Here is a 27,988-nt window from a genome sequence, read left to right as displayed (position 1 = left end):
CTGGCAGTGGGGGAACTTAGTGCAACAGGAGGACACGGGACATCTCTTGAGTGTACGTCCTTCGTTCTGAATTTGTCACTGACATCACACAGAAAATCCCGAGCTCCTGACTCCATTCCCTCAGAACCCCCAACAAAATGGGTAGCCAGAAAGAGTGGCCAGAAAATAATAAAGAGTGAGTCAAACTAATCAGATCCGCAGCGTTGCCACATCCAGAGGCGGAGGTACAGAACCAAGTTCTCAGCTGGTGTGAACTGGCATATTTCCACTGGAGTCAGTGGGCCTGTGCCAATCTACACCAGTAGAAATCTGGCTCATGAGGTCTGATATCATTTTCCTCCCACCTCCCCCTTTATCAATGTCATTCCCAGTTAAAAAAAACCAGCCAAACATTACAAGGAACCTCCCTTGGCATCTTACCTAACACAAGATGCCGGGGCATTAACGCCACAGATTGGCGGGGAAGATTCTATCCAGCACCACAAACAGAATCCCCGTCACTTTGACGCAAGCATCCATGTCCACTCACTCCCAAAGTGATGCGAATAAAAACACCACAGGACTGGCCTCAGACACTACAGTAACATGCTGTGCTTAAAGAGAGGGCGCCACATTCCCAGAACGTGTAAAATGACCTGTCTCTGCCGATGTCCATTTATACCAGCTGACGATCTAGCCTGGAATGCTTCAGACCATTATTTTCAGAGCTGCAGGCCCCATTGACTTCAACTGGAGCTGTGCATGACAGACACCTTTGGAAAATACCTTAACTATCGGTGTCGCTATTTGCACCACCTATTGAAACAACAACTATGCACTTTAATATTGGTAAGCTGAACTGCTTCGCTATCAATTTGTAGAAGGGCTTTCTGAAATCTCTCACGAAGAAACTCAATTACACAACAGCTAGAAGTGTGGGTGTAGCTGGGCTGGACCCAGGATCTGAGAGAGTCGAGGTGGGTGAGGTAATATCTTTTACTGGACCAACTTCTGTTGGTCAGAGAGACAAGTTTTGGAGCCATACAGAGGTGACCTGAAGAAGAACTCGAAGGCTCATCTCTTTCACCAGCAGATGTTGGTCCAATAAAGGATATTGTCTCACCCACCTTGCCTCTAGAATAGCTAGAAGGCATTGCTGCCACCAAAATGCACCCCGTGGACCTATAAACATGCAGCTGCCTTCATCTTCTGCATTGCTAGCCAGTACATTACCCTGGCCTACGTGGTCATGTCAGTCGGCATTTGAAATCTGAACCAATGAGCTCAGACAAGTATCCGAAGGGGCCAGGCATGCTGAACACAGTAATCAAAGCCTTTCTCTATTGTGATCTGCCTTTTAAGGTAATGCTTCTGTCTGATCATCTTGGTCCCTTCTTCTTCCCCCCCCCCCCCCCCACCATACCACACACCCCACTGCTTCACAAAGCTCTGGTACAAACACAGGGCCCATCATGGCGATAAAGGGAAGTGGTGAAACCTGGAGATTTTGAAGAGCCAGGGCGCCTGCAAAGGAAAGAGGCTTCAACCCATGAATCCGGGGACAGCCTGGGGAGCTGGGCTCTGAAGACAGCTAATCAGGTTCTCCCTCCCCGCTGGAACCACAGTTCCTTCCTGAGCTCCAAGGGGAGTTATTCCTACTGGAAATCCTCTGGGTTCTGAGTGGAGCATAACCAGGACTTGGAAGGGTCAGCTTTTTATCAGGAAATGTCGATTTCACTGTACACACACGCAAACCAATGGAAAAATATTTCCATTGTTAATAATCAAAATTTTCAGATAGACAAAATAGAAAAAATGCTGCTTAAAAACTTCTTATCCAGTGATTTAGACCCTTGAATTGTGCTTGTTACAAACGGACCAGCGAATGAATAGTAAACAGGTGTGATTTGTTGATTAAAGGAGATTTAGTACGTATATTTTGACATACGATGATAATGTGTTAACAGTTTATAAAACTTTGAAGTTTTTGAATCTCAACGTCTACTGTCGCTAGATAATTGTCTGACCCCTACCCACCAATTTCCCACAGCTGTGAAAATTTAAATCGAGAAAAATCTAAAAAAATTGCTTTAAAATAAACATTGATATTATCTATCAAAGTAATAAAGAAATAAAAATCTAATTCTGCCAAGCCTAAGCATAACACAGAGAATGGCTTCCCCCTGCCACACGGGAACGGCTGCAGAGGGGTTTCTAAGAGCAGGCGGGAAGGGAAATATGCCCCAGAGCTGTTGCAGTTCTGTGACCCACTCCTCCACAACTTGTTGGCTTTTGCTCCCATCAACTAGCATAAGTGGAAGGGATGCACGCACCCTGCCCAGAATCCTCACCCAGAATACCAGGCATGTTTTAGCTAGACATAAAACTGGTGTCTTTCTATCCCATATATTCGTAATATAATATGCAACAGCCATCCCTTCATGAGATTCACACAGGAAGGCTAAGGGAGATTTTAACATTACAGATGCTGCCTGGGCCATGGTCCATCACTATATTTCCAGGGACAGTGACACAAAGCCAATCAGAGTGTAGCTGGCCTGGTGTACTGTGTCTCTTGATTTGACACCTTTATTTACAAAGGACAGTAATCAAAGTCTAGGAAAACTGACACAGCCAAATGATTAAGCCCTGGTACACAGCAAACCAAATTCACCCATAAGGAAACACCACAGAAGTCGGTGGAGTTATGCTTGGCCCGTTGAGTTTATTCCTGGAATAGTTTTAGGCATGTGCCAACGACTTGGTAAAAATTTGACTGATGCTGATCAAGAACCACTCCCATCTCACACATAAGAAGTGCGTTTATTTTTAGCAAAATACAAACATCACATTGAGATAATGGGACACAGATGAGAGAACACGAAAAACCTTGGGTTTTGTTCCATATTTGCCAAATGCTTATGCCTGAAGCATATTTTAAATTTCTCCACTGCCCGTTGCTGTCTTGGTCTGCACCCTACTCAACCACATCTGGTGTCACTGTGCTCAACACAGCTTTGAGGAAGCAGACACCACGTGATACAATGGAAATAAGCTTAGGTAAATGTCAATTATTTGGGGTTTCCAAATGGCTAACTTTAATTTTTCACTGGGTGATTCTTAAAAACAAAAATTAGACGTATACGGCCAAGATTTCCAAAAGAGACTCATGATTTTGAGGGCCCAACTCTAAGGCCTCATCTACACTAGGAAATTCATCCATTCCACTGTGCTTGTTAAAGCAATATGATCCTCCCCCCCTCCCATCCCCACCGTGGAAACAGGTATACCCAGAAAAAGGTGCTTTATACCAGTATCGCTGTTCTCATATGCGAAGAATAATAACTCAAACCAATAGAACTGTATTCACAATAGGGCTTTTACCAGTATAACTACATTGGTGAATTAAAAAAAATCACACTCCTAACTGACAGGTATCCCTGGTCAACTTCCAATCTTTGGCTAAGACTAAGAGTTAGGCCAGGCCTACACTACAAAATTTACCAGCTGCACTACGTTGGTCGGGGGTGTAATGAGGTGAGATTCATGAGTGACAGAAGCCTCTAGTGTAGATGTAGTTATTATACTTGCAGAACTGGACTTTTACCGGCATAGCTTGTTTTGTGGCTGGAAGAAGCTATTTAGACTGCAAGCGTCTTGTGACACGAACTGTCTCCCACTCCATGTATGTAAAACACCTGATCTGGAATGGGGCCTTTAGGGTACGTCTACACTGCAGTACAACATCTGCAGCTGGCCCACGTCAGCTGGCGGGCTTGGGCTGCAGGACTATAAAACTGTGGTGCAGACGTCCAGGCTCAGGCTACAGCCCGGGCTCTAGGACCCTACAAGCTGGGAGACTCCAGCCCAAGCCCGTATATCTCCGCAGAGAGAGGCACACAAGCCGGGGCAACTGACGGGCTAGCCATGGGTGTGTAACTGCAGTATAAACCTACCCTTCGAGCTTCTCACCAGCAGGCGCAGGCTAGGAAAGATTCAGCGTGTAGATTGAATGAGAAACTTGTCCAAAGACTGGGAGATGGACTTTGACCCCATGTTCAGTTTAGTTCAGTCCCTTTCCTAATAAAATCCCTTTGCTAGAAAGACTAGTGGATGTGGTGCAAATCATCGTCTTCTCCTTTCCCCCAGCGCCTGCTGCTAGATCAACAAGGGAATGAATGCTCCTTCCCCATTGTCACGCAGAAGTCAGCACCCGAGACAATGAAATGTAACTTTCGGTCAAGCAGTCTGGGTTGGCTAATGCTATAAGCTCTGCAGAGAAAATGCAGCCTTTGTTTGCACTGGAAAAGGGAAAAAAGAAAGGTATTCCTACCCAGGACAGCTGCCAAGCAAAAGGCATGTTACTCAGGGAGTTTTCAGCCACATCAGCAAAGAGAACATCACATGGTTTCAATTATTTTTACCCCCGGACAAAAAAAAAAAAAAAAAAAGCCTGAGTGCCCTAACAGGAAACAGCTGTAACCCGACCCCAACGCAAGGCTCCTAGGACAGCCTCTTCTGCTAACAGCTATGGCTTTGCCTTGAGTCTAAACCGACGCTGATCTGGGAATCTTCTTGTTAATTTCATCATAAATAGAAAATGCCCCAGGCCCTGGGATTCAGGCGGGAACATGTCCCAAGAAGAGTTGGCTGGCATTGTGCTGGCTTCTAACACCCTTCCCTCTATGGAAGCAGAGCTTTCAGTAACCTGAAGTGACCCCAGCTTGTTCCTCAGCTAGGAGGTTACTACAGTTCATGGCTGTACCGCTCTCTTTCTCTGATAGGCAGACAGAAGAATAATGGGGAGGAGAGGGGTGGTGCTGCTTCGTTTAGATTAAACTGTGACTTCTCCAAGAGAGAAAACACGTTAGCATAATATCAGACCTTCACAGTCAGCACAGTCTCAGCTGTGAGTAAGACAGCTAATTTATCATGACTATTTGTATTATCACAGGGCCAGCAGCCATAGTCAGGGACCCGGACCCATTGTGCTAGGTGCTGTACGAACACAGAACAAAAAGGGCAGTCCCTGCTCTAAGGAGCTAGCTCTAAAAATAACATCTCTGGGGTTGGGTCCAGCACTAAGCATGCGGGGCCGATTTTTTACCATTTCAGCTACAAAAACATGTATCGGCTCTCATCAAATGGTCATTTACACATGCAGACTGGTCACATTATTGTTTTTATATATAGTCTGATAGAGCCTGGAGGGCCCCAACCAGGATGAGGGCCCCATTGTACAAGACACTGTATAAATGCAGATGAGAGAAGCAACAAATATGTAATTGTCCGAAAGTGCAGAGTTAGCAAATCACAGCATCTCCCTCCTTTCCCCCTTGCGTAACTCCTCCTCGCTCCCTGAGACCAGCTGCTGAAACCAACTGGCCTCACCCCCCCCCCCTCCCACCGCTGCTCACATCTGTGAGCAAAAAGCATTACAGGGGCTCACGCCCCGGGGCCCTGTCAAAGGCCCAGCAAGCCTTATTTTGTGCTTATTTTGCAGCCGCAATAGTTGTTACTGCCTTTGAAAGAGCTGGCTCTGAAAAGCAAATGTAGGGCAGGGTGTGTATCACGGAAGAGATTTCAGAGTTCTTCCTCCAGGTCTCCCAGAAGACTAGATCTGTAGCTGCACTGCTTCAAAGATTCCCACTGGCTCGGGCAAAAGGGAAAAAACCTGTAAGGTGGGTGCAGGTCACTGACTTTGCTGAAATGTACTGAGCAGCTCTGGGCTTTGGGGAAGTCAATTTCCGGCTGAAAACGGTGATGGCAGAGAGAAGTTCTCCCTCCCAAGGGTGGAAGGGAGCAGCTTACCTCTTTAACAAGCTTCCCAAGACTCTCCACCAATGTCTCCATGGCTCCTGACAGATCCTGTAAGGAGGAATAGGAGGCGATTCCTTTCTGTAACAGAAAAGAGAAACAGAAACTTGGGGTCACAAAAAGAAATGCAGAGAAACGCCAACACAGGGAAACGCAAACCCTCAGGAACGTTCAGATGCCAAGCTAGAGAGGGATAGGGAGGAGGGCTAAGTGGACGAGGCACTGGACTGGGACTCAGGAGTTCTGAGTCAATTCCCAGCTCCGCCACAGACTTCCTCTGTGCAACCTTGGGCAAGCTCCTTAATCTTCCCTGTATCTCAGCTTTTCATCCGTCAGTTGTGGGTAACGCTTCCTTTCCTCACAGGGCTGTAGTGAGGAAAACATCCGTTAATGATGAGGTGCTTGACACCATAGTAATTAGGGCCTTACAGATAGAACAGAAGTAGCAAAATACCTGCATTTATTCTGCATGCGCCTTCAACTGAGAGGGTGATCCATATTCCTGATCACCTATGGCCTAAGTGGGTGCACCAGAGGCCCCTTCCCCTCTGTGCCCCAGCCATATGCTGATCTCACAAATACAAGAGGAACAGAGCTGGTGACGAGCCTGTTTCCTCTGGTGTACCTGGAGGCATCACACCTGCTGCTACACTGTTCAGGCATGTTTGAGCAATTCCACTTCTCTCCCCAAACCCTGAAGGAACTCTGGCTTTAGCAGCCTTAAATGAGATGTTGGGGTTTAACATTAAGCCCAGTACATGTATTTTATTTTAAAAGCAACCCATTTCCATGAAACAGTCCATGACCCAAAGCCTGATCCAAAACCCAATGCAAAAAAAAAAAAAATAGTGCCAGGTGTTAAAGAGGGAAGGTGATTGCTTTCAGGAAGCTTTTATTTATGTTTAAAACCAACCCTTGCCACATCCGGAAACCACAGCAGCCAATTGCACCTCACGGTTTTTGTTTATCCGTAGTCCCAGAGTAACTTGTGGGCTTGAGTTTTACTTTATTTTATTTCTGGATGCTGCCAGGAATGATCTACAAAAAATTGCATCTCAAATGCAAGGCAGTTCACAACAATTTCAAATGATTACTCAGCTTGGGTGTTTGAGCTAACAACTTTGACATCATCTGTCTTTTAGAGACCATCTCTGACAGGTGTCTGTCCAACCTGCTCTTAAAAATCTCCAACGACAGAGATTCCACCACCTCCCTAGGCAATTTATTCCAGTCCTTAACTGGAATTCATCTGGCCTATTTGAGTCACGGGAGCGTGATAAAACAGTGAGCTAGAGCCGCTGCTGGTATAAACAGGCACAGCTCCACTGGACCAGCTGAGCACATTCACACCAGCTAAAGATCCGTAAGGATAAGATAACTTAAAAAAGAAAAAAACACCGTGAAGGGGGAAAAAGAAAAGCAATTCAAACTTGCCACAGATTTAGTCCTTAATGGGACACATTTGAAATATGGTTCACAAATAGTGAAGTCTCAAAGACGAGCTAACATTTTAACAGTATGCCAGGGCGTGCGGTCCTACGCACGGACGGTACATCCATGCCCCCCTGGGAGCATCGCGTGTGGAAACAGACACAAGCCAGCTCCATTTCGTTATTATTGATAATACAGTAGTATCGAGAGGCTACAGAACAGATGCGACAGAGCAGACCACGCTAGGCGCAGTACATGCACATAATAAGAGACCACCCCTGCCCTGAAAGGCTCATCATCTGAACAGGCAAGAGGGACAAAACATGGGATCAGAAAACATTACCCTGAATTTGACAGAGGCAGAACGGAGGAGCAGAGAGAGTTAGTGACTTGCCTGAAGTCATGCAAAAAGGGTCCGCTCATGGATCTGGGAACCAAACCCAAACACTACACCACCCTCTCTTGCATAGTCAGACAAGTGCATGCCATGCCACGCATTCATAGGAGCCCCGTGCAGTAACTCAAGACGTGAGGGCGGCCCCCTGAGCTGACCGCACACTTTACACCCAAGGAACTCCGTTGGAATTGCTCCTGATTCAGATCCGTACAGGCGGGCAGAGAATCGGGCCCGATAAGCCTGCAGTTCTCCAAACACAAGCAAACCTTCCAAACGGGGAGTTTTGTCTTAAGGCCAGAGTTAGTTTGAGTTATCTGCACTCCAATTCCTCCTCTCGAGTTAGCCCAGCTCACGTCAGAGCGGCCACGCTGTGAAATAGCGCTCCAGCTTCTGTGTCTACACTGGCCCTGCGCTTGCTTGGGTGTGGCGCGGAGACTTCTGAGGACGGAAGTCCCAGAGTTCTCTGTGCTGCAGGGAGCTGAGCCGCTCTGTGAATTGTAGGAGAACCTCTCTGTCCTGCTGGGCAGATGGGGAGGATTGTAGGAAGGCATTAGAGGAGTAGCAGCACTTGAGTGGCGCCGCCAGTATAGCCCTCTCAGACCTGTCTACTAGAATGAATAGCACCACTGCACTTCAGTGAAGAGTATGTGTGGACAGGACTCGAGTTCGGGGCAATACCTGAGTTATAACTAAAGCAAACTTTGCACTGCAGACAAGCCCTGAGTAAGGAATGCAGGATCTGGCCATGTGGCTTTTGACATTTCTGCCATGAAGGATGAAAATAGAAAGTCCAGAATCTGAATCATGGGATTTCAAAAGAAAATTTCTGCACAACGTGCAGTAAAAGTTGTCTGCATTCGTTCAAGGGGCACAATGTCTGCGTAGATGTAACCTCGCCCTGCCACGTGATACATGAGTGGTTGCTTCTGATAAGTAAATGTGGCTTCTGAGTCATATTCACTTTGCAATGGGAAACAGTATTTGTCATAAACACAATTTCAAGCAGGAACTGGAAGACAAAATCATGCTTTTGGAATTCCTGCTGTTATTTCCTAACAACAGAAGCTCTAAACTATTGTTTCAGGGGAGGGTGATATCATGTAGCTTCATCCCAACACACTAAAAAGGACCCAGCAAGCCAGAGCTTCAAATGAAGTTTGTATTTATATTAGAGAAAACCTTTTCATGGACAACTTTGCTTGCTGTGTTACGGTAACTGACATGTATGTATTGTTCAGTTTGGGCAAGACAAATGATAAAATGCCACCCGTGTCATTAAGAGAGACAAACACAGCTGCTTTGTGTGTCCCTCACAGCTTCCTCATGGCCTCAAACAACAGGTGAATCACAGCACAGCCATAGCTCACTGCCAAACCCGCAACACAAGACGAGGTTGCATCAGAGACATTTACTCGGATGCCCCCGCAGTGCAGAGTTAAAACCTAACGTCACGTGCATGCAAGCTGCCTCTCCACGCTGAATATTAGAACTGAAAAGATCTAAACAGAGCAAAGTTCTTCCATGCGTGGGAAAGGTCCCATTTTAACTTGTGTAGTTTCCCGAGGAAAACCCACTCACAGAGATTGCTTCTCATTTGGTCAAGTGAAGACAGAGTGGTCCAACGTGTAAGTGGCAGGGGGTACCCCCCACCAACACAAATCTCAGGGGGTTAACAGAGGGCCAGGGCTTCTGCCTAGACACTAGATTTCCCTGCCACCCATGGCTCCCTGCGGCCCCTGACCGGCACAGCTCCTCTTTGCTGCTAGGGTCCATTGAGCCAGCAGCAGTCACAACACAAGAGCAGCGTTTGAAGCAAACAGAAAATAAAATCCAGGACAGTTTGGGTGAATGGCTCCCTCCCCCAGCCCTCTTTTTCAGCCAGCCCTCCCTAAAGCACTGCAAACTCTGCACGCTGCACAAATACAGGACGAACAACAGCGATCCCGCAGGGCAGGCTAAACACAGAGTACATATGGCAGCTCTCATCCCTCCTCCTGTAAAAGGGGAAGGATGTATATACTGGAACACTCAGCGATTGGTGCTGTTAAAGCGATTAGGCCCATGCGTGTTGCTTTCCTTGGACAATGAACATCCATTCAACAAGTGTTCTTTTGCCACCCATCCATAATTTTGGGCTTTTTGCTGATTCCTCCCAGAGTCCCTTCTGCATTCCTGTCTAAACTAATTGGCCTATCTACGTGCCTATGTCAGCCAAAGTATAATTAAGCATATTTAAATTATCCTCTGTAAGGTTAGGAAATACCACGATCGCCATTTTATAGGTGCGGAGCCGAAGTACGGAGACAATCAAGGCATGTCTCGGCTCCACCTGGGAGCAAACCTCCTGGCTGGGGTCCGCGGACACGCGCTCACGGGGCTCACGCTCGCTCTCTGAAAGAAGCTCTGTGAACGGTGCTTTGATGTTGCAGCTCAGGCTGCAGGTTGGTCTCTCAACTCAACTCCCGCACCTTCAGAGCACGAGCGCCAGCCTCAGCCGCAATGTCCGCACCGCCGTTTTCAGAGCGCTAACGGGAGTCGGCGGGCCTGGGCTCGCTCCCAGGTGCAGCATCAACGGGCCCAGAATCAAGGTCACACGGCAGGGCAGTGGCAAAAGACAGCAACTGAAGCCAGATCTCCTGCCTCCCAGTCCAGGGTTTTAACCACAAGGGCCTCCCTCGATTGCTGTGGCAAAGGTTTTCTGCCCCCAGGTTTGGACAATTATTTGGGGCGTTCGGGATATGGAAAAATTTACGAATACGAAGTATGGTAAAGACGACCACAGTTTTACCATCTGGCTTTCTTCTTCTGAATCGTGCTGCAATCTCCCCAGCCAATTCATGGCACTTTGTACCATACTGATTTCCTTTGTAACGTTAATTTAAAAGGTGTTTACCTGTAAGGACAATGTCTCTGTGAGTTATCTGTAACTAGTACTTTTGCTCTTTTCTTTTAGAGCTGAACACACACCGCAACATATCACTCAAGCCCTTCACACACTGCTTAAATGGTAGCTTGAGTATTTCACAAAGTCCCTCGCCCTGAGATTAAATTTACCCTAAATACAGCTGCAGACTCATGGACCTTCTTTTCTTCTATTGTGGTTCTCGGAAAAGAAAAGCAAGAAAACTTGCAGTGAATTGAAGCATGTTAATTCACGCCAGTTGAAAACATGGCCCAGAATTTCTGTTATACAAGTATTACTGCTAGAGAGAGTTTTTATTAAAATGCTATTAAACCAAGACCTCCGGGGCATTTTTAAGACTGTAATGTACTCGGCCAATCAGCTTTTCAACACGGGTTTATGAGCTTTGTAGAAGAAGCAGAATTGAACTTGTGTCCAAGATTTCACCCTTAGGAAAATGATGCTTTTATTGGTACACTGCACGTGAACAGATTCCTTTGTTGGGGAGTGACAGAACGTTCCCTCCTTTTCCAAGGTTGTTATTGTATGTCAAGGGACCGTTCAGTCATTAAGCCAGAGCCGTTCAAATGTGTGATGACTGATTCCTAGGTTCATTTATTCAGTCCACCTGGCCACATGGAGCGCATGTATTTCATTTAGCTGATTCAGGCTGTGACACGGTCTGGATTAGAGGCGACCATTTATATTATTGATATCGGTATTGCAAAATTACAGTAATTTGTTCAGATATGTCATGTCAGGTACCACTGGAAATGTTATAATTTGCTATGTATAATAATCGTTTATGTGTATGTATCATTTTATATTATGAGATCTAAATATGTCTGGTAAATTTGTGTTTCAAACTTGTGCTGTGTTTCTGGGTGACATGCTTAATGGCCCATCAAGGGAACTCAAATGTATTGTGAATCCAGTGAAAGAACTCAGGGCTGCACCTCATGAATCACCAGGACAGGTAAGAAAATGTCTATGGAGAGGGGACTCTGAGGCTTTTCCATGCCAAGTGCTGTGTGGAGGGCTGTGTTTGGGACAAAAGGAAGTACAAGCCACATGGCAAAGGGACATAAAAGGCAGCTGCACCATCTCCATCTTGTCTTCATTCCTGCTTCCTACTTCTGGATCAACTCCTCTGTAATTGAAGCTGTGAAACAAAGGACTGAGACCCATCCAGGTACTGGATGTACACCAGAGGGACTGTACAAGCCTGCAAACTCCACAGTTCTGCTGCTGATTTATATATATGTTCTTTAAAGTCATTTGTATCTATCTGATTGCTTTGACCATTTAACCTCTCCCTTCTCCTTTGTTTCTTTTCTTTATAATAAACCTTTAGTTTTAGTTACTAAAGGATTGGCTGGCAGCGTGGTATTTTTGGGTCAGATCCAAACTTATATTGGTCTGGTACTGTGGCTGACCCTTTGGAGTCAGGAGAACATTTTGGTAAAGGAAATAGAGTTTTAAATAACTGATCTCTTTACTGGACCTAGTTGCTAACTGGGGGCCAAAGACTGAAATGCAATAAAGGGGGCTGTATAACTTCTTGTTTTCAGCTTCTTGATAACTTTCAGTGGGGGGTCAGCAGCGCTGTTTGTGACTGGTTGGCGAATCTAACTGCAGTGTTAGCCACCAATGCTGGGAGAACCGCTCTCCTTTTGCAGCCTGCCCTGACCCTGGCCTTTTCAGGTGGGCTACCCTGGCCACAGACGGGTCACACAGGCATTACAGCAACCTTCACCATTTTCCTCTGGAAAAATTACACTTTGTGCTCGTAAGTAAGGTTGTGTGACGGCTCGACAGCTTCAGAACTGCTGGAGTCTCTTCAGAAGAACAGATCTTTCCTCTGAAGGCGAGATCAGAACCAGGCATCTCATAAATCCAAAAACACTGCACCCAATATCTATATTGTTCTTGCCAAGTGGCATGAGCATAATGACGTATGGTCGCTCTTTTACTGCTTAAAAACATGGATTTAGATATGGTCAATGGTTTTCTTTATGCTGGACTAAAGAATCTGGGCTTTACTACGAGTATGGCTATACTCACACAGCAGTGGACCTCAAAGTCCGGGTCAGCTGACTTGTGCTTGTGTTATGACGCTAAAAACAGCAGCGTAGACGTTCAGACTGGAGCCCGGGCTCTGAAACCCGGCAAAGGGATGGGAACATCCACGTTGCTATTTTTTGCCCCATAGTCCGAGCCCAAGTCAGTTGACCTGGGCTCTGAGACTCATTGCCATGGATTTTTTTTGCAGTGTAGATGTACTTTAAATGAGAAATGCAGCACCAAGCCTGTTTATACGAGGTCCCGCGGAGCTACGTTGAATTGTACCAGCTGAGAATCTGGCCTGTTCTCATTAAATTCCTCTGACCTGAACAACAGCCCTATATTTCCAAAGTTTCTTTGCTTTGCAGCATTCATATCATATATCCCTTGACACCTAGCTAGCAGGAGTGGGATTTTTAAAAGTACCCTAGGGACTGGATTTCACAACAGAACTAGTTCTACTCTGAGGCCTCTGCTTTGTTCTATTCACGCACTGACAAAATACTGCAGTTCTATACAACTCTTTCCAACACTGTATACTATATTTTTTCCAGAGGTGCAATAAAAAGGCCAGTGAAACTATCAGCTGGAGAATGTTTTTCATTAAGTATCGATGTAGGCAGCTGTGGTGAGGAGACATCACTGCCAACCACCCGTTATCCAATCTAGGAGAGGATGCTGCTGAATAACACATCATTACATTAGGGAGGGCACTGTCCAGCAGGTGGGAAAATAAATGAAGCTACAATCACCAAATATTTTTTATCTGTAAAAATCTGCATTTGCTCTTGTTTCACAAATGATGGTATCTCCTATGAGCGCCACCACCCCGTCAGATACCTATATATGGCATTTAACGTGCCCCTACTAGTTCGCAACGTTCTCGCTTTTATTCTTTTATGATCTTTGCTGCGAGCATATTCGTGACCTTGTCATTACGAGTTAGAACTGAGAATGGTGGGAAAATGGGGAAGTTGGGCCTGTACTGAGAGAGTTTGGCTGGAACCAGAATCCGTTTCACGAGGAAGACGCCTACGGGCCAACATTTCCAACGAGGGCCTCCTTTTTCGGGGCCCAGTTTATTCTCAGGTATTTTGTTCCCATGTTTTGCACCTGCAATTAGATTGTGGGTGCAAACCTCAGTTCTTGCACCCTCGTTTACCTGACTGTGGCTTGGTCTACACTCACCTCGGCGATTCAGCAGCAGTCGACTGGAGTTACGCAAAGTACGCAAAGAACTTGCGTAACTCCCGTCGACTTTGCTGCCGTCAGTGTAGACATAGCCTGTGGGTGTAAACTGGGCCGTCAGAGGCATGTATTCAGACTGGCATCTGAAAACCTTCAGGCTCAAAGTGAGCGTGTGCACAGATTGGGGGGGGCTGTAAACTGTGACCAGACAGAGGCTGGGCCTCCGCAATATGAATGTTTTCCCCAGTAAAAGACTTATGAACCCTTCCAGTCCCATTCGAGCCCGCAAAATGCAAATTTCATTTATTCTGAACACTCTAAATAATTGAAGATAAACTCAACTCAACCTCTCCTGTCCCCAGCATGTTCTGAAATGCTTTCCTTCCCGCGCTCCTTTTCAAAACCGTTCATTTCGTTAGAAGAAAAACGTTTGTGCGCTCCTCCCTCTGTCACGTCAGCTCTATGTATTCATTATTAGCTCATTCTCGTGGGAGGGGCCTCTCTCAGTAAAGACAAAATGCAGAGGGAACATGAATTACAGTAAAGCCCCAGCTGACCTTTATGTACGGGGCTGAAGAGTAATCTGATTCTAGTGCTCGATAATCAACCCCTTCGGTTGGGAAAAATCCAAGCAACTCATGCTTGACTATCTGTCCTCTGAGACACACCAAATCTGGATATTCACAGAGAAAGAGTGCTGAATTCCTCTAAGCAGACAGTAGAGAATTTGCTTAACTGGACAACAAAGTGGGTTCTTTAGCCCCTCCCTTTCTGTGCTGCTGTTTTCAGTATCAACTTTATCGAGTTCTTTGTATGCTACCCAAGCACTGTAGGTATATCAATAGTCACCTGGGTTCCAAAATAAACAAGCATGTCTGTTGCTAATATTTTCACCAAGAACCTGACATTGACTTAAATAATTGCAAAGTGCACGGAGCTAAAATATTTTAGGTACTGATACAAAGTCTATTAAAGTCGGTGGAAAGACGCCCCTTCACTTCAACTGTCTTTGGATCAGAACTTAAAATTTCACCTCTCGGTGCGTGTTACATCTTCTCAAAGCGTTTGGGCTGCCATTGGCTATAAGTGCCAACATATGAAAGGTCTGATGCTAAGTCGGTTTCTGTCAGACATCTGTGGGTTCATTCCAGCTGAGATGCAACATCTGATCAAAATACAGCAACAATGAATGGCCCAGCATAAATAGTTTTCTCCTGACAAATCAAATGTAGAGACATGTGTTCTCAGGCAATGTCCTCATGTAACACATCGTCCCAAACAACAGAAAGTGGAGAAAGCAGTATGATTATTTTGAGGACTCAGGACTCTCTTCCATTTTCCTTATTGGCATTGAACAGTTGATTCCAAAAATAAAGACTAGCGTATTCCTGAGCACCCCATCCCCATATTTCCCGAAAGCTCGTACAACTGGGCATTATTATATCATGTCCTTCATAAAGCACTAATTCCCAGCACTGATGCTTTCCCTTAGTAACACCGCACAGCCAGTGCACTCACCAGTATAGGCTTCAGAAGGTCTATATTAGCATGAAAGGCTTGCTCTGCTGCGTGGAGTTTTTCCTTAGGCATGGTGCAAAGGAAATCTTCGCTGACCACTGCTACTGCCGGGTTGTGGATTGTAACAAATGCAGACAGCTTTGATGCATTGCACAGATCTCTCAGCTGCATTCGGTAGCCAGACAGGATGACCTGGGAACAGTTGTGAAACGATAGAAAATGCCATCAGTAAATCATTCTTGGCGCTATCACTGAGTCAGAATTGATCATTTAGCTACAGCAGAATTCATAACATTCCAGGTGAGCGGAGAGAGGGTGTTTCTACCAAAGAATCACGTGGTTCTTATCTACGCATTACTCTGAATGATGACAGAAGTGTGTGCCCCCACTGAGTTACACAGGCGTTATCTCCACTACCCCCAGCACATCCACAGACTAGTAGACTCCCTACTGCACACCACACCAGGGGCAGCTGTGCCCCTCTAACAAGTGAAGGTTGTGGTCAACCCTAAGAAGTGTGGAAATAGTGAGGACGAAAGATCCAAGGCCTAAACTCTGGAGATGTATCATTTGTAAGGACGTTTTCTACCCGACAACAATTTGCAATCCGATTCCTCTGGCCTCACTCACAGGTGTGCATGGGGTGGGGGGAAGGAACAAGAATCCTGCCATTTGTGCCCCCTGGCCTGATCCAAAGCCCACTGAAGTTAGAGGAAAGACTCCCACGGACTTTAATGGGCTGTGAATCAAGACCTCTGGGCACGAAGTGGTGGGTGAGTGTGTGTGACGGGGGATCGTGGCTTTGCTGCAGCACTGGACACCCCCAGTGGCCGTTCCTCACCGGTTGGCAAAGCGGGGGGAGGTTGGTTCCTCCCTCTCTCCTCTCAACACATTCACAAAGAAGCAGCCACAGCCTGGCACTTGTAATCTGGCAGAGTTTGGCACTGATCCTGACCTAGTGAAGTCAGTGGGAACATTGCCACTGACTTCAATGGACATAAGACCAGACCCCGAATTCTTGTCCACAGGCACCTTGTACTTTAGATTAATGGCTCCTTTCATATCTGTAAAGGACATGAATGAAAACCTCTGACCAATCATCTGACGCCTGGATCTCTGGTGGGATTGATCTCCCAAACCTCTTTAACAGGTCATTATGGTACTAGAGTCTTTGGATCTACAATGGCAAATGCTTAATATAGGTGATGAACAAGAGAAGCTGGGGGCAGGTCTACACTGCCAGCAAAATTCAGTAGCAGTGGACAGGAGTTACGCAAGCTACTCTGCGTAGCTTGCGTAACTCCCATCGACTTCCTAACTTCCTTTTAGCGCGCCGATGGGAAATGCGTTCCCATCAACGCAGGGTTATGCTTTTTCTGGAGATGGTTTTAATAGATTAACTTGCAGTTTGACTGAGCGTATCTTCACTGTCGCTCAATGGATCTGGAAAAATCGATCTGACGGCAGCGAATTTACCACCGTCAGTGTGTACATAACCTCAACGAGTTAGTTTGGCTATTTAAAAGCTGTCTCTACATTCCCAATACTCAGCACTACACACGTTGTTGTCAAAGTCCTCTGATTATCCCACATCCACATCTAACATGTGCTTCTCTTTGATTCTATACTGAGTTTCTGAAAATTAGGGCTGCAGACAGCTTCTTTAAAATAGTTACACAGAATTTTTTAGGGTAACATATTATTAATTTATAGGATTAATTATCAGAGGCAGATGGCTTTGTAAAATTCTAGAACGCATGAAACATGTATATGAATGGGGCCAGCATCTGTAATTAAGTAGTGTCAACATTTAAAAGGGCTTTCTCAGTCCCCGTGCTTCAGGGCATAAACTGATCAAGAACAGGGGTAAGAAGGAAGGATTTTCTCTCTATGCTAGGCTACTGCATGGTCACTTGCATTAATGTGAGCAAACATCTTCTTCCATTGTCTGAAGCAACCAGCACCGGCCAATGTCCGAAAGAGGAAAATGAGCTAGGCAGGCCATGGATCTTTTCTAGATCAAACTCAATGTCCTGAGCTTGCAAAGAAAACATCCAGCATCCAGGGCTCCAGTATTTCATCAAGGCACCTTCCTGTAACGATGTGTATTACAGCAGCATGTGCAGGTCTCAGCCGAAATCAGGTCACCGTTGCACGAGGCACTATAGCTACGTGAACATTTTCTGATGAACAGTAAATTCACCAAAAAAAGGCGTTTATGAATTTGGGTCTAATCTGTTGAATAGTTTCAGCCAAAAAATGGTTTTTCCCCACAAAAATCAAAATATTTCAATTTGACCATTTCAAAACAACATGTTTTGACTTTTCTTTTCAAATTTGGCTAATTTTTTTAAACCAAAAGAAAAGGTAAAAAGCACCCAAAACGAAACATCCAAAAAAAAATTCATTTTGGGTCAAATCGAATCAATTTTTCTTCAGATTCTTCAAAAAAAATCAATTATTCACTTAGCTCTACTACATTCTGTACAATCACACTGTCCCTGTCACAAAGAGCAGACAGTCTAAACAAAGGATGGGGAAAAGGAACTCTCATCTTCCTCATTGTACAGATGGAGAACTGACGCACAGAGAAATTAAGTGACTTGCCCAAGGTCACTCTGGCAGTCAGCATCAGAGCTCCTGAGTCCCATTCCAGTGACTTACCATATGGCCATCTTTTCTTTGTAATTGAACAAGAAAAATAAAATAGTCTAAACTGCGCTGTTTATAAAAGTGTCTTCACTGGAAAGCACAACTTGAGAAATTCTCTTTGGCTTTCAAAGCGTTCTGTACCTTATAGGTCTTTCCAGACTCTATATGTGGATTTTCAAGTCCTCTTACAGACTTGCTGCAAACCAACCACGATGAGATTGTAAGTTCTTTGGGGCAGGGATCCTCTCTTTGTATTTGTACTGCACCTACCACAATAAAAAACAATAATAATAATAATGCTTGAAAGAGTTCCTTACTTGCTGGAGGTTGACCTCTGCATTCAATATCTCATCCACAGCAAACAACGGCAGGGAAACATTTTGATAGAGAAAGTCTGAGAACGTCTCGTTGTCAACCAGGAAATCTCGAAGTTTCAAATCTGCCAAGTGAGAAGCAATCATCGTTTGGTTTTATTTAGCGCAAACCCGAAAAGGAGAAAGAATGTGAGATCTTCAAACTAAAATAGCAAAACACGGTGGGGGGAAGGGGCAATGCCGCAAGACAGAGCCCAAAAAGGAAATTTGGCGACATTTTTGGCAGCTGCCCACGTGTTCTGAAATACAGCAACTTGCAAAGATACATCGGAACTGCCATGTTTTTACACCAAACCCAGAATCTTTGAAAACAACCTCCAGCCAACACCTTTGCCAACACCTGATGTGTTGCATTTAATTTGCTGGCAAGTACATGAGATGCAAGGGGAGCTCAGCGGTTCAGAATTTGGGGGAAATTCACTCCAGCACAGAAGGCCAGGCACAAGAGGTTTAAGACGCCCCCCACTTAACCCCCATTTTGTAGGTTTAAGGAGGACTGAACATATAAAAAAACGTTATATAAAACGTATGATCATTAATAATACTAACACTACTAATAATCACCATCAATGTAATCTCTCAGAAGACATTCCAAGCCAAGCACAGGCAAACACACATGTGCACGTGTGCAGAGGTTACATTACACGGGTGGCACTGGTAGATCTAGGAGGTAGTGTTGCCTTCTCTCACAATTTATTTTTGTGAGTCTTATGGTATGTGGTGTTTTTCTTAAAGCCCCAGCTCCTGGAGTCATGTGATTATGTCAGACTCTCAGCTTTTTGTTTTCTTTTTTTTTTTTTTAAAGTCTTCCTGGTTGAAGCAAAAATCTGGAAAACGTGACCCAAATGCACCCTGACGGATTAGAAACCAGAAAGTAAAGAAGAAAGCTCCAACACTGATTTTTTTTTTTTTAATCTCATGATTTTTAAACCAGTCATTTGATTTTCGGGGCCAGACTCCAGGCGTATAAATGCTCGGGGTTGGCAGTGCAGAGCAGTGGTTCTCAATCAGGGGTACATGTACCCCTGAGGGTACGCAGAGGTCTTCCAGGGGGTACATCAACTCATCTAGATATTTGCAACAGGCTACATAAAAAGCATTAGCAAAGTCAGTACAAACTAAAATTTCATACAGACAGTGACTTGTTTATACTGCTCTGTACACTATACACTGAAATGCAAGTATAATATTTATATTCCCATTGATTTATTTTATAATCACATGGTAAAAACGAGAAAGGAAGCGATTTCTCAGTAACAGCGCGCTGTGACACTTTTGTATTTTTAAGGCTGATTTTGTAAGCAAGTAGGTTTTAAGTGAGGCGAACCTTGGGGGTACGCAAGGCGAAGCAGACTCCTGAAAGGGGTACGGTGGTCTAGAAAGGTTGAGAACCTGCAGGGGACAGCAGGTGAAATGAGAGGTGCAAATGCTAAGTAGCAGGAAGTCAACAGGATTGACTGAAGAGAAGATTCCTAGGCATGGGCTAAGCTGATTAGGTAGCTCACCTGATCCAGGGGCACAAAACAACTGATAGCTGATGGCAAAGAGTGAGAAAATCCCAGGGGCCAAACCTTAATTTCGAGGGAGTCCTCATCGCTTGCGTTCCCTCACAGCTGAACTGCTCATCCCCGAGGGAGCAGCAGCCGCCTTGGCAGAGGGCGCTCTCATTCTAGTTTTAATGAGAAACATGCAGGGCATTTCCGAGAAGGCACCAGAGTGAGCCGTGCCGCAACCTCCACGGTGCTGGGCGTGGCTGGGAAGCAAGCCAGGGCGGCGAAATGTCACCAGAACACGGAGTCCCGCTCTCTTTATGCTGCTCAGTGTTTCTTTTGTGTTGCTCAGACTCGGTTTGGCAGGAGACCAGTCTGGTACGAGAATTATGAGGAGCGAGAGGGGGAAGAAAAGCAACACTTCTCCATTCTCCTTGCAGCACGAGCGCGCCGGGGTTACTGTCGGTCATTGCTCTCTAGCCTACATCTCTGGTTACAAGTTCCCTGTAGCCTTTTTGTTCTACATGAAAAATATCGCCACCATCAGCTGGGCTGCTGAAAGCTGGGATAAGGTTGACAGGAGGTTACTCCAGGATGAAAGCTTTTTTCCCCCCCTCCCAGCCAGGATGATTTAATAACATGCCCATTGATCAGATTGTGAAAAAAAAAATCTAACAGGCTCACAGGAAAAAACAGGCCTAGAGATAGTCTTTTCAGCCAAGACTGGCACTAAGAAAAGAGAGCCCCGTCCTCAGCTGGTGCAAATCAGCGTAAGCCATTTACACAGATTCACATCAGCAGCGGAGGGCTTTGCCCCCGGAAATCAAGCTGCGATTCGAAAATCCCCTTCCTCCTGCTTTCTGGCTACTTCTTAACTGCACTGCATTTGTTAAAGAATTATTCTGCCTGTTTGTGTTTTGGTGAGATCATCAACAGCACTGAAATTCAGATGGACAAAGAGGTCAGCTGGATAAAGACACAGTGGCATTTAAGGATCGGACATTTGCAAGCTTTTTCATTTAGCCCAATTCTAAAGAGTCTATTTTTCTAGTTGCTCTTAAAAGGCTACCCCCACCCCATGGAAACCTTTTAATAAAATGTTATTAAGCAACAGTTCTCCTGCTCTTCCTGTGTTTCCTCCTCCTTTGTTCTCTATTATCATGTGGAGACAGGATCTTTGTTAGTTAGGAACATTCTCTTGAGTTTTTCTAACTCAAAGTGTGTGTACATCTGCAGCAAAGCAACTTGCATCTTATTACAGAATGTAAAGAAGCTATTTTTGGATCCCACTGGCCTATCTGTAAAGGTGATGTGGACCGCAAAGGAACCGTATCTTCCTCATTCTCTATACATCAACTAAGACAAAGTCCTTCAAGTTTTTCCTTTCCTCATTATGGCCAGCATTTTCAAAAGGGCCCAGCACTACAGCGGGCTGACATATCCCTGCATATTTCGACATTTGTTTTCATCCCGATTTGTGACGAAAAGTCAGTTCTTCACCAAATGGAAAATTCTGAAAAATTTTTATACAGAAATGCCAAAACTTTTTGTTGCAGGTTGGTGCGACATTAATCTTTGTCCCCCCGAGCTACTGAGCTGACATGCTTATGGTCCGACAGAAAGTCTGTGGGCGGCAAAGCAGTGACTTGACCCCAGTCTCCTGACCCCAAGTCCAGTGCTCACCCCGCCTCTGGTCCTGCTTCCATCAGAAGAGACTGAACACCCCCAGAGGCTCACACAATGACTCGTCCCTGGGAGCAGAGCAATCCCGTCAATCTAAACTCCAGCACTGCACAGTCTAAGATGATGAGACCTTTTTAAAGGCTTCTCCTTCAAAGCAACCATCCTTCTGTCTACTTACCCACCAGAGCGTACCACCACCAATGCAAGCAATACAAGATGGTTAGTTCAAAACTGCGCCAGTGCCTGCAAACACAGACAGCCACAGGTCCTGAAAGCGCTAACAAGAAACGTATTGAGTAATGGGACCACTTAAAGTGGGAGGCCACGTGCCGGGATTACAGTGTAATCACCAACATGCATGCCTGCTATTAGGGAACTTCTTCACACCCTGCTGGGATGATTTATGTTCCACTGACACAGGGCACCACACAGCCTCTTCCTCCTTCCCTTCACTCCCAACAGGACCAATCGAGTTGAGTGCCATAGTACTGCTGGCACTGCTAACAAACCAGGCAGCAGATTAGGCACTCCTGGTTGAAATGTCAAAACAAAACAAAAATTAGAGATGAGCCCTAATGACGAAACTTGGATCTGGGTTTGGGTGTAGATTTTGAGCCACTCCGATCAGAGGTGTTCAGATACAGGTGAGGACTCAGTGACTGACATTAAAAGGCAAGAATTTGTCAATACACTGCTAAGATAGTGTCCGACTTGAGGCACTACTACAGATGCTGAGATGCCTACGTATGTGGAAATACTGATGCTGCTTATAATGATTAGATTGACAGGAGAGGTTCCGAACGAGATGATCCCAGGACAGCAGAGGATCTGCTTAGCTTTGAGCAAGTAAATAGTTCCACTGAGGACACTGCCAGGACTCATAGCGCTTAAATGCCTTGCAGGGCATGAGCGATGTAGCTATACCGGCTTAGCCCCCGTGTAGACAGAATGGGAGAAGCTCTCCCGTCAGCGTAGGAGCGTCTTCACTGAAGCACCACAGCGGTGCAGCTGCGCCAATGCAGCATTTTCAGTGTAGATCTGTCCAGAGAGAGGTTAAGGCACACAGGAAGACTGTACTGTAGCAGAATCTAGAATGCACCCAGATCTCCTGGATCCCAATCCAGTGCCTTAAACATAACATAACCCTTCCTCTTGGTATACATCAGGGAGGGTGACCACATGTGATAACTGTTGACATGTTATAGAGACAAGGTGGGTGAGGTAATATTTTTTACTGGACCAATTTCAGTTGGTGAGAGAGAGACGTTTTTGAGCCACACAGAGCTCTTCTTCAGGTCTGGAAAAGGTACACCCAACGTCACAGCTAAATGCAAGAGGAACAGATTGTTTAGCAAAATTAGTTAGTACATATTGTAAGGGACCATTCAAGGTACAGTGGACTGTTAATACCTCTGCAGTCAAAAAGAGGGGGGTTAGTAGGTTACAGACTGTTGTAATAAGACATAAATCCAGTGTCACATTTTGACATTTTCACAGTGATTGCTGCATTCCTTCAACACCAAATTCCAATCTAGACATGGGTTTGAATTTGGGGGAGATAAAGTTTGGGGGTTTTCAGATTTAGGGGGCCAGGTCAGGTCAGATCCATCCCTGTCAGACAGATATGTGCACAGGGGTGGGCCCAGAAATGTAACTTTGACCCCTTTTGGAGAGGCACATTCTCTTCCACCACGCACTGTGCCCTGGGAGAAACTCGCTTTTCCCCTCCTCCCTGCCACGGCTGCCCCAGGACCAGAGGAGTTCTGTGCCCCCAATGATTATTGGGGGGCCTGTGCCCCTGCTTGCCTCCTCTTGTGCACGCCCCTGCATGTGCATCTGTTTAAGATCTGCAGTTTCCTAACAGCTCATCACAGGCCAACAGCTTCATCCCTGAACGCAGATCAACAGCATTCAGTTTTGGCTTCAGAATCAAGTTGCTGTGATGAACTGTAGAAAATTTTCAATTGGTGGTTACATGAGAATATAAGAACGGCCACACTGTGTCAAACCAATGGTCCATCTAGCCCAGGATGCTTTCTTCTGACAGCAGCCAATGCCAATGCCAGGTGCTTCACAGGGAATGAACAGAACAGGCAATCAACAAGCGATCCGTCCCCATTGCCCATTCCCAGCTTCTGACAAACAGAGGCGAGGGACACTTCAGAGCATGGTTTTGCATCCCCGCCCATCCTGGCTAATAGCCATGGATGGACCTATCCTCCCATATGGATTAGCAACTGGCCCTTCAAACTGCAACATTATACTACTGCCATTTGGGGTTTCTGAAAACCAGACAATCGTTCTCCGCATTTCTGCAGTGCTTTTCTTACACAGATCTCAAACCCTTTGCAAATATACGCTGGTGTCATTCTTCCCAATTGACGGATGATGTAACTGAGATGACTTCACCAACAAATACAGCAATCAAATGGAAGAATCGGGGCCTCCTAATTCTTTGTCTTATCCCTAAGGGAGTCTGGCTCGTAGCAGACAAGTGTCCACCTCTCTCTTTCACACACACTAATCTGCAGCCCGGCTGGTGCTTTCAGCAGACAGGATGAGTGAACTTCTAGGCGCTACTACAATACTAATAATAAATCAGCATCATCTGCAGGGGGCCAGGCTCACGCGGGTGTAAATCAATTTAGCACCACTGAAGTCAATAGAGCTCTGCTCGCTTACGCCAGCTGAGGATCTGGCCTAACATCTGAAAAGAGATTCTCTCCCTACTGTACAGTCAGCTCTGCTTTTTAACTCCCAGTCTAACATGCACTGCAGACTGGATCTTGCAAGGAGCTGTGCATGAGTTCAGGACCGGAATCTAGCTCCCTGCCGCTCTTTGTTCATTAAAACTTACGAAGAAAACAAGGCAGCAAGCCAGTCCATGTACCACGACTGTATCTTCAGTCTAGCGGGACATTCAAGACAGAAAGCAATTATGTTATTTTCTGCCCTTCCTCTGCTATTACTGGCTTGATTGGCTTTTGGCTTTTCTCAGAGCTCAGCCTCTCTTTCCCCTTGCTCCTGACGTACAGTCAGAACCCTTTATTCATTAGCTCAGAGGCCACTAATGTAGAAGTGATTGTGTTGCCATAAAACCAGCATTAAGTCATCCCTGCAAGATCAAGTGGCAAGACCTGATGGGTTATGGAAGCCTTTACTTCGCTCCTTCGCAGCGGCAGATTCTTGTAAGTGCCCGCAGGAGCGCTCAGAGAAGGACGAGCGGATTCCTTTCCCAGCAGAAAGCAATCGAACGCATCGGCCTCTGTCAATTAATGGAAGCGACAACACAATGAGAAAGCCACAGGGATGATAAGTGGGTTTTTCTCCCCTCGTGATGGGATTGAGAAAGGGTTGCAAGGCACAACGATACCCATTAGGTAAGATTCAGACTTACGGAGCCTGAGTCTCAGTTCCGGCTGAGCCGCACGTGATACAGAAACTGGGGAGGGCAGAGGGACACCTTTGCACCTCTTGGTATTTTGTGGCTAAGCCACTTCTAAGTCAGAGCAGCTTTGGGACAGCTCTAATGTACCCCAGGCTGCTAAAGGTCTTAAGGAGCTGTTCCAACAGCTGGGAACAGCCAAAGTCCAGTGGCATTGTGGCCTCACCCCGTTCTCCCCGGCCACTCCCCTCACACCAGGTACCGATGTACAGCCGCTCCTCCTCCAGCAAAGACAACCCCATACACTGGGCACATTCCTCAATGGCCAGACGAGATGGCTGACGCAGTATCACAAAAAGAGAGCTGGGCTCATGGTTTCTAGATTGGGCCTCGGACGCCGAAGTTACAGTCACATTCATATGGATACTAACAGAACCTCCGCCTCCAGAAAAACCCCAGCATATGGAAACCTGCCCTTTTTAGTGGCTATCCAAAAAGTAAAGAGAACAGAACAGATAAACCAAATGCACACACAGAACAATGGGTTACTCTCCACCCTTGAGCTGCACCTAACTTTATAAACCACAAGCACTGGGGAGATATACTTCTTATAACACCCCCCACAAATTGTACATTTGTCATCCCGGTTCGTGTTCCAGTGGCTTCCACTCCCCGACTCGACGGTGGGATATAAATGGGTAATAAAAGGTTGTTTTAAAATTTTCCTACAACTTCTGGCGATAGAGAATCAAACTTTTCAAACAAGCAATGGAACATGTCTGAATTTCCCCAAAGTGAAAGAAAATTCGGAGCTTGGAACTTTCCAGTTCATCATCAAAAAGAGTCTTTTCCCCCTCCTGTGCAATGTGATGGGGGAACACATTGCTCATTTTACAGATGGGAAACCGAGGCTGAGAGGGAGCAGACTCACATTTTCAAGTGGGCATTACGGCCAGCTGCCTTCGTTTTGGAGTCCCCAACCTGAAAATGACAGGGCTGAATTCCCTGCTGGCGTAAGCTGATGTGGCTCCAAATGGAGCTACACCAACAAGCAATTTGTCCCCTAAAGCCTGATTATCAGAAGTGCGCAGCACCCATAGCTCCTACTTACTTCAACCGGAAATCCAGGGTGCTCAGCACCACCAAAAACCAAGCCCCTGGTGTCTGAAGTTGGGCATCCAAAAATGGAGGCACCCAGAATTAGTGGAGATGCTGAAAAAACTGGGTTTAAGTGACTTGTCCAAGATGATAGGGCAAGTCAGTGTCAGAACCAGATCTCTTAGGGCCTGATCTGAAATCAAAAGAAAGATTCCCACGCATTTTAACAGGCTGTGCAACCTTTGATTCCTAGCCCTATACCTAAAGAACTATACTGCCACATCCTGGGAAAATCACTTACCCTCTCCTGTCTTACTGTCTTCCCTTGGTAACCATACACCATCCATACAGCATTGGCCCCACTGGTTGAGGTCACAAACCCTGAGGGTAAAAAGGAACTGGCCACTTATCACCCCTCCCAAGTCCTAAAAGTCAGTGGGAATCTTTCCCTTGACTTTAATAGGCTTTGTGATTTCTAGCACACTCGCACAGCGTACCTGCCTTCTGAATCCCTGTCCTGCCTACCTTTCCTCCCCAACAAATTTTCTCTCCCATCGCTGCCCTTTGCATTGCACCCGTACTCACAACACCAGAGGTGTGGTCCACCCGTTTGTTGCAAGGTGAGCTGTCTCTTCCCACACAGATCCCCAACCCAGCGAATGACAATGCCCAGTTCTGCATCACAGGGTAAGTGGCCCCGCAAGGTATCACCCTCCCCATTATACAAATGGCAAAACAGAGATTGCAGAAGTGCATTGACCTGCCTGGATGACAGTCTGACCCAGTAGGACATGGCATAGGAGTGGGAACCAGGAGGCATGGTATCCTCAGCCTGGATTTTCCATTGATTTACTAAGCAAGTCTCTTAGCTTCAATTTCCCTGCATCTAAAATGGGGATAATATTCTCACTGGTGAAACTTTTCCCTCCTGCTCCTTCCATCAGCCCCCACAAAAATAAAAGTGGAAAAAAAGACCTGAAACATACAACCCAAAACTGAACAAAATAACCCCACCCCAAACAGAGTTCTGATATCTAGAAGAGCTGGAGCAGCCACAAAGTCTAACAGGGACTTTGTTAATGCTAATCTATTTCCAAGGGAGGCATTTAGATACTGTGGTGACGGACAGCAATATGAAACTCTGTAACAGACAGACTAGTAGTAAATTATCCATGTCAGAGACAGGACTAGAACTCAGAACCTGCAGACTCTCAGCTCCTTCTGCTTATCCAGAGGTAACAGCAATAACATTGATGCTGGAACAGCAAAGTGACCTACTGATCCAATGACCCAGATCTGGTCTGCTAAGAAGAAACCCTTTTGATTCCCAGTGGTCAGCCAGTGTCAGGCATGGCAATTTTCATCTGCCCTTGTTATATTCCCTCGATTAAACTTTTGGTAACATATCCATGAAGTAGGCTGGAGTGACACACAGCGTCCTTGAGGGGCTCATTTTGCTTTTCATCTATCCCTCTCCCCACATGGCATCCCCCCTGCGGCAGTTGGTATAGCTCTCACCGCTAAATCTCCTCCTCGCTGATACCGACAGGAGCTAAAACAGTCATGGGAACATGTTACACAACTTTACCTCGATTTGCTGACAGGAAATTGAGCAGCTCAGCGGGCCTGTGCTGCAAGATCTAAACGTAGCAGCCACATCTGCTGGCAGTTTAGCTCTGTCCCTTTTACAGGTGCACGCTTTGTCCTTTTGCTGTGGGAGGTTGTCGGCCTATCTTTCTGCTCTCAAGCCGCCAGGTGTGCTCAGCCCGTTGTCAGTGGAGACAACCAGTTCTGTTAGGGCCAGATCAGGCCCATCCAGAACCTTCCCACATCTCCCTTTCTGGAGAACAGGCAACTGAGGGATGTGGTGGGATTCCCATCACTGGAGGTTTTTAAGAACAGGTTGGATTGGTCTTGGTTTATTTGGTCCTGTCTCAGCCTAGGGGGCTGGACTTAAAGACATCTAGAGGCACAGGGAGGTGAAATGACTAAGGTCACACAACAGGTCAG

The 27,988-nt window shown here is 45.9% G+C and overlaps 1 protein-coding gene across 2 annotated transcripts in view; it reads right to left on the bottom strand.

The window, feature by feature from the left end:
- The window catches only part of ABCA1 (ATP binding cassette subfamily A member 1), a 125,707-nt gene that overhangs the window by 42,682 nt on the left and 55,037 nt on the right, over positions 1-27,988 (bottom strand). For both annotated transcript variants that reach the window (XM_067553290.1, XM_067553291.1), the window contains 3 exons: positions 18,266-18,387; positions 15,297-15,488; positions 5,791-5,877 (listed from right to left, as the gene is read on the bottom strand). In XM_067553290.1, the coding sequence (XP_067409391.1) occupies positions 5,791-5,877; positions 15,297-15,488; positions 18,266-18,387 (401 nt within the window). The remainder of the gene's footprint in view (positions 1-5,790; positions 5,878-15,296; positions 15,489-18,265; positions 18,388-27,988) is intronic.

Source organism: Emydura macquarii, unplaced genomic scaffold (genome assembly GCF_026122565.2).
Source record: "Emydura macquarii macquarii isolate MOO-44397 ecotype Brisbane River unplaced genomic scaffold, CSIRO-AGI_Emac_v2 contig_1451, whole genome shotgun sequence".
Taxonomy (NCBI): Eukaryota; Metazoa; Chordata; order Testudines; family Chelidae; genus Emydura; species Emydura macquarii.
Note: the sequence above shows the minus strand (reverse complement) of the source record. Positions and strands in the feature narration are given on the sequence as shown.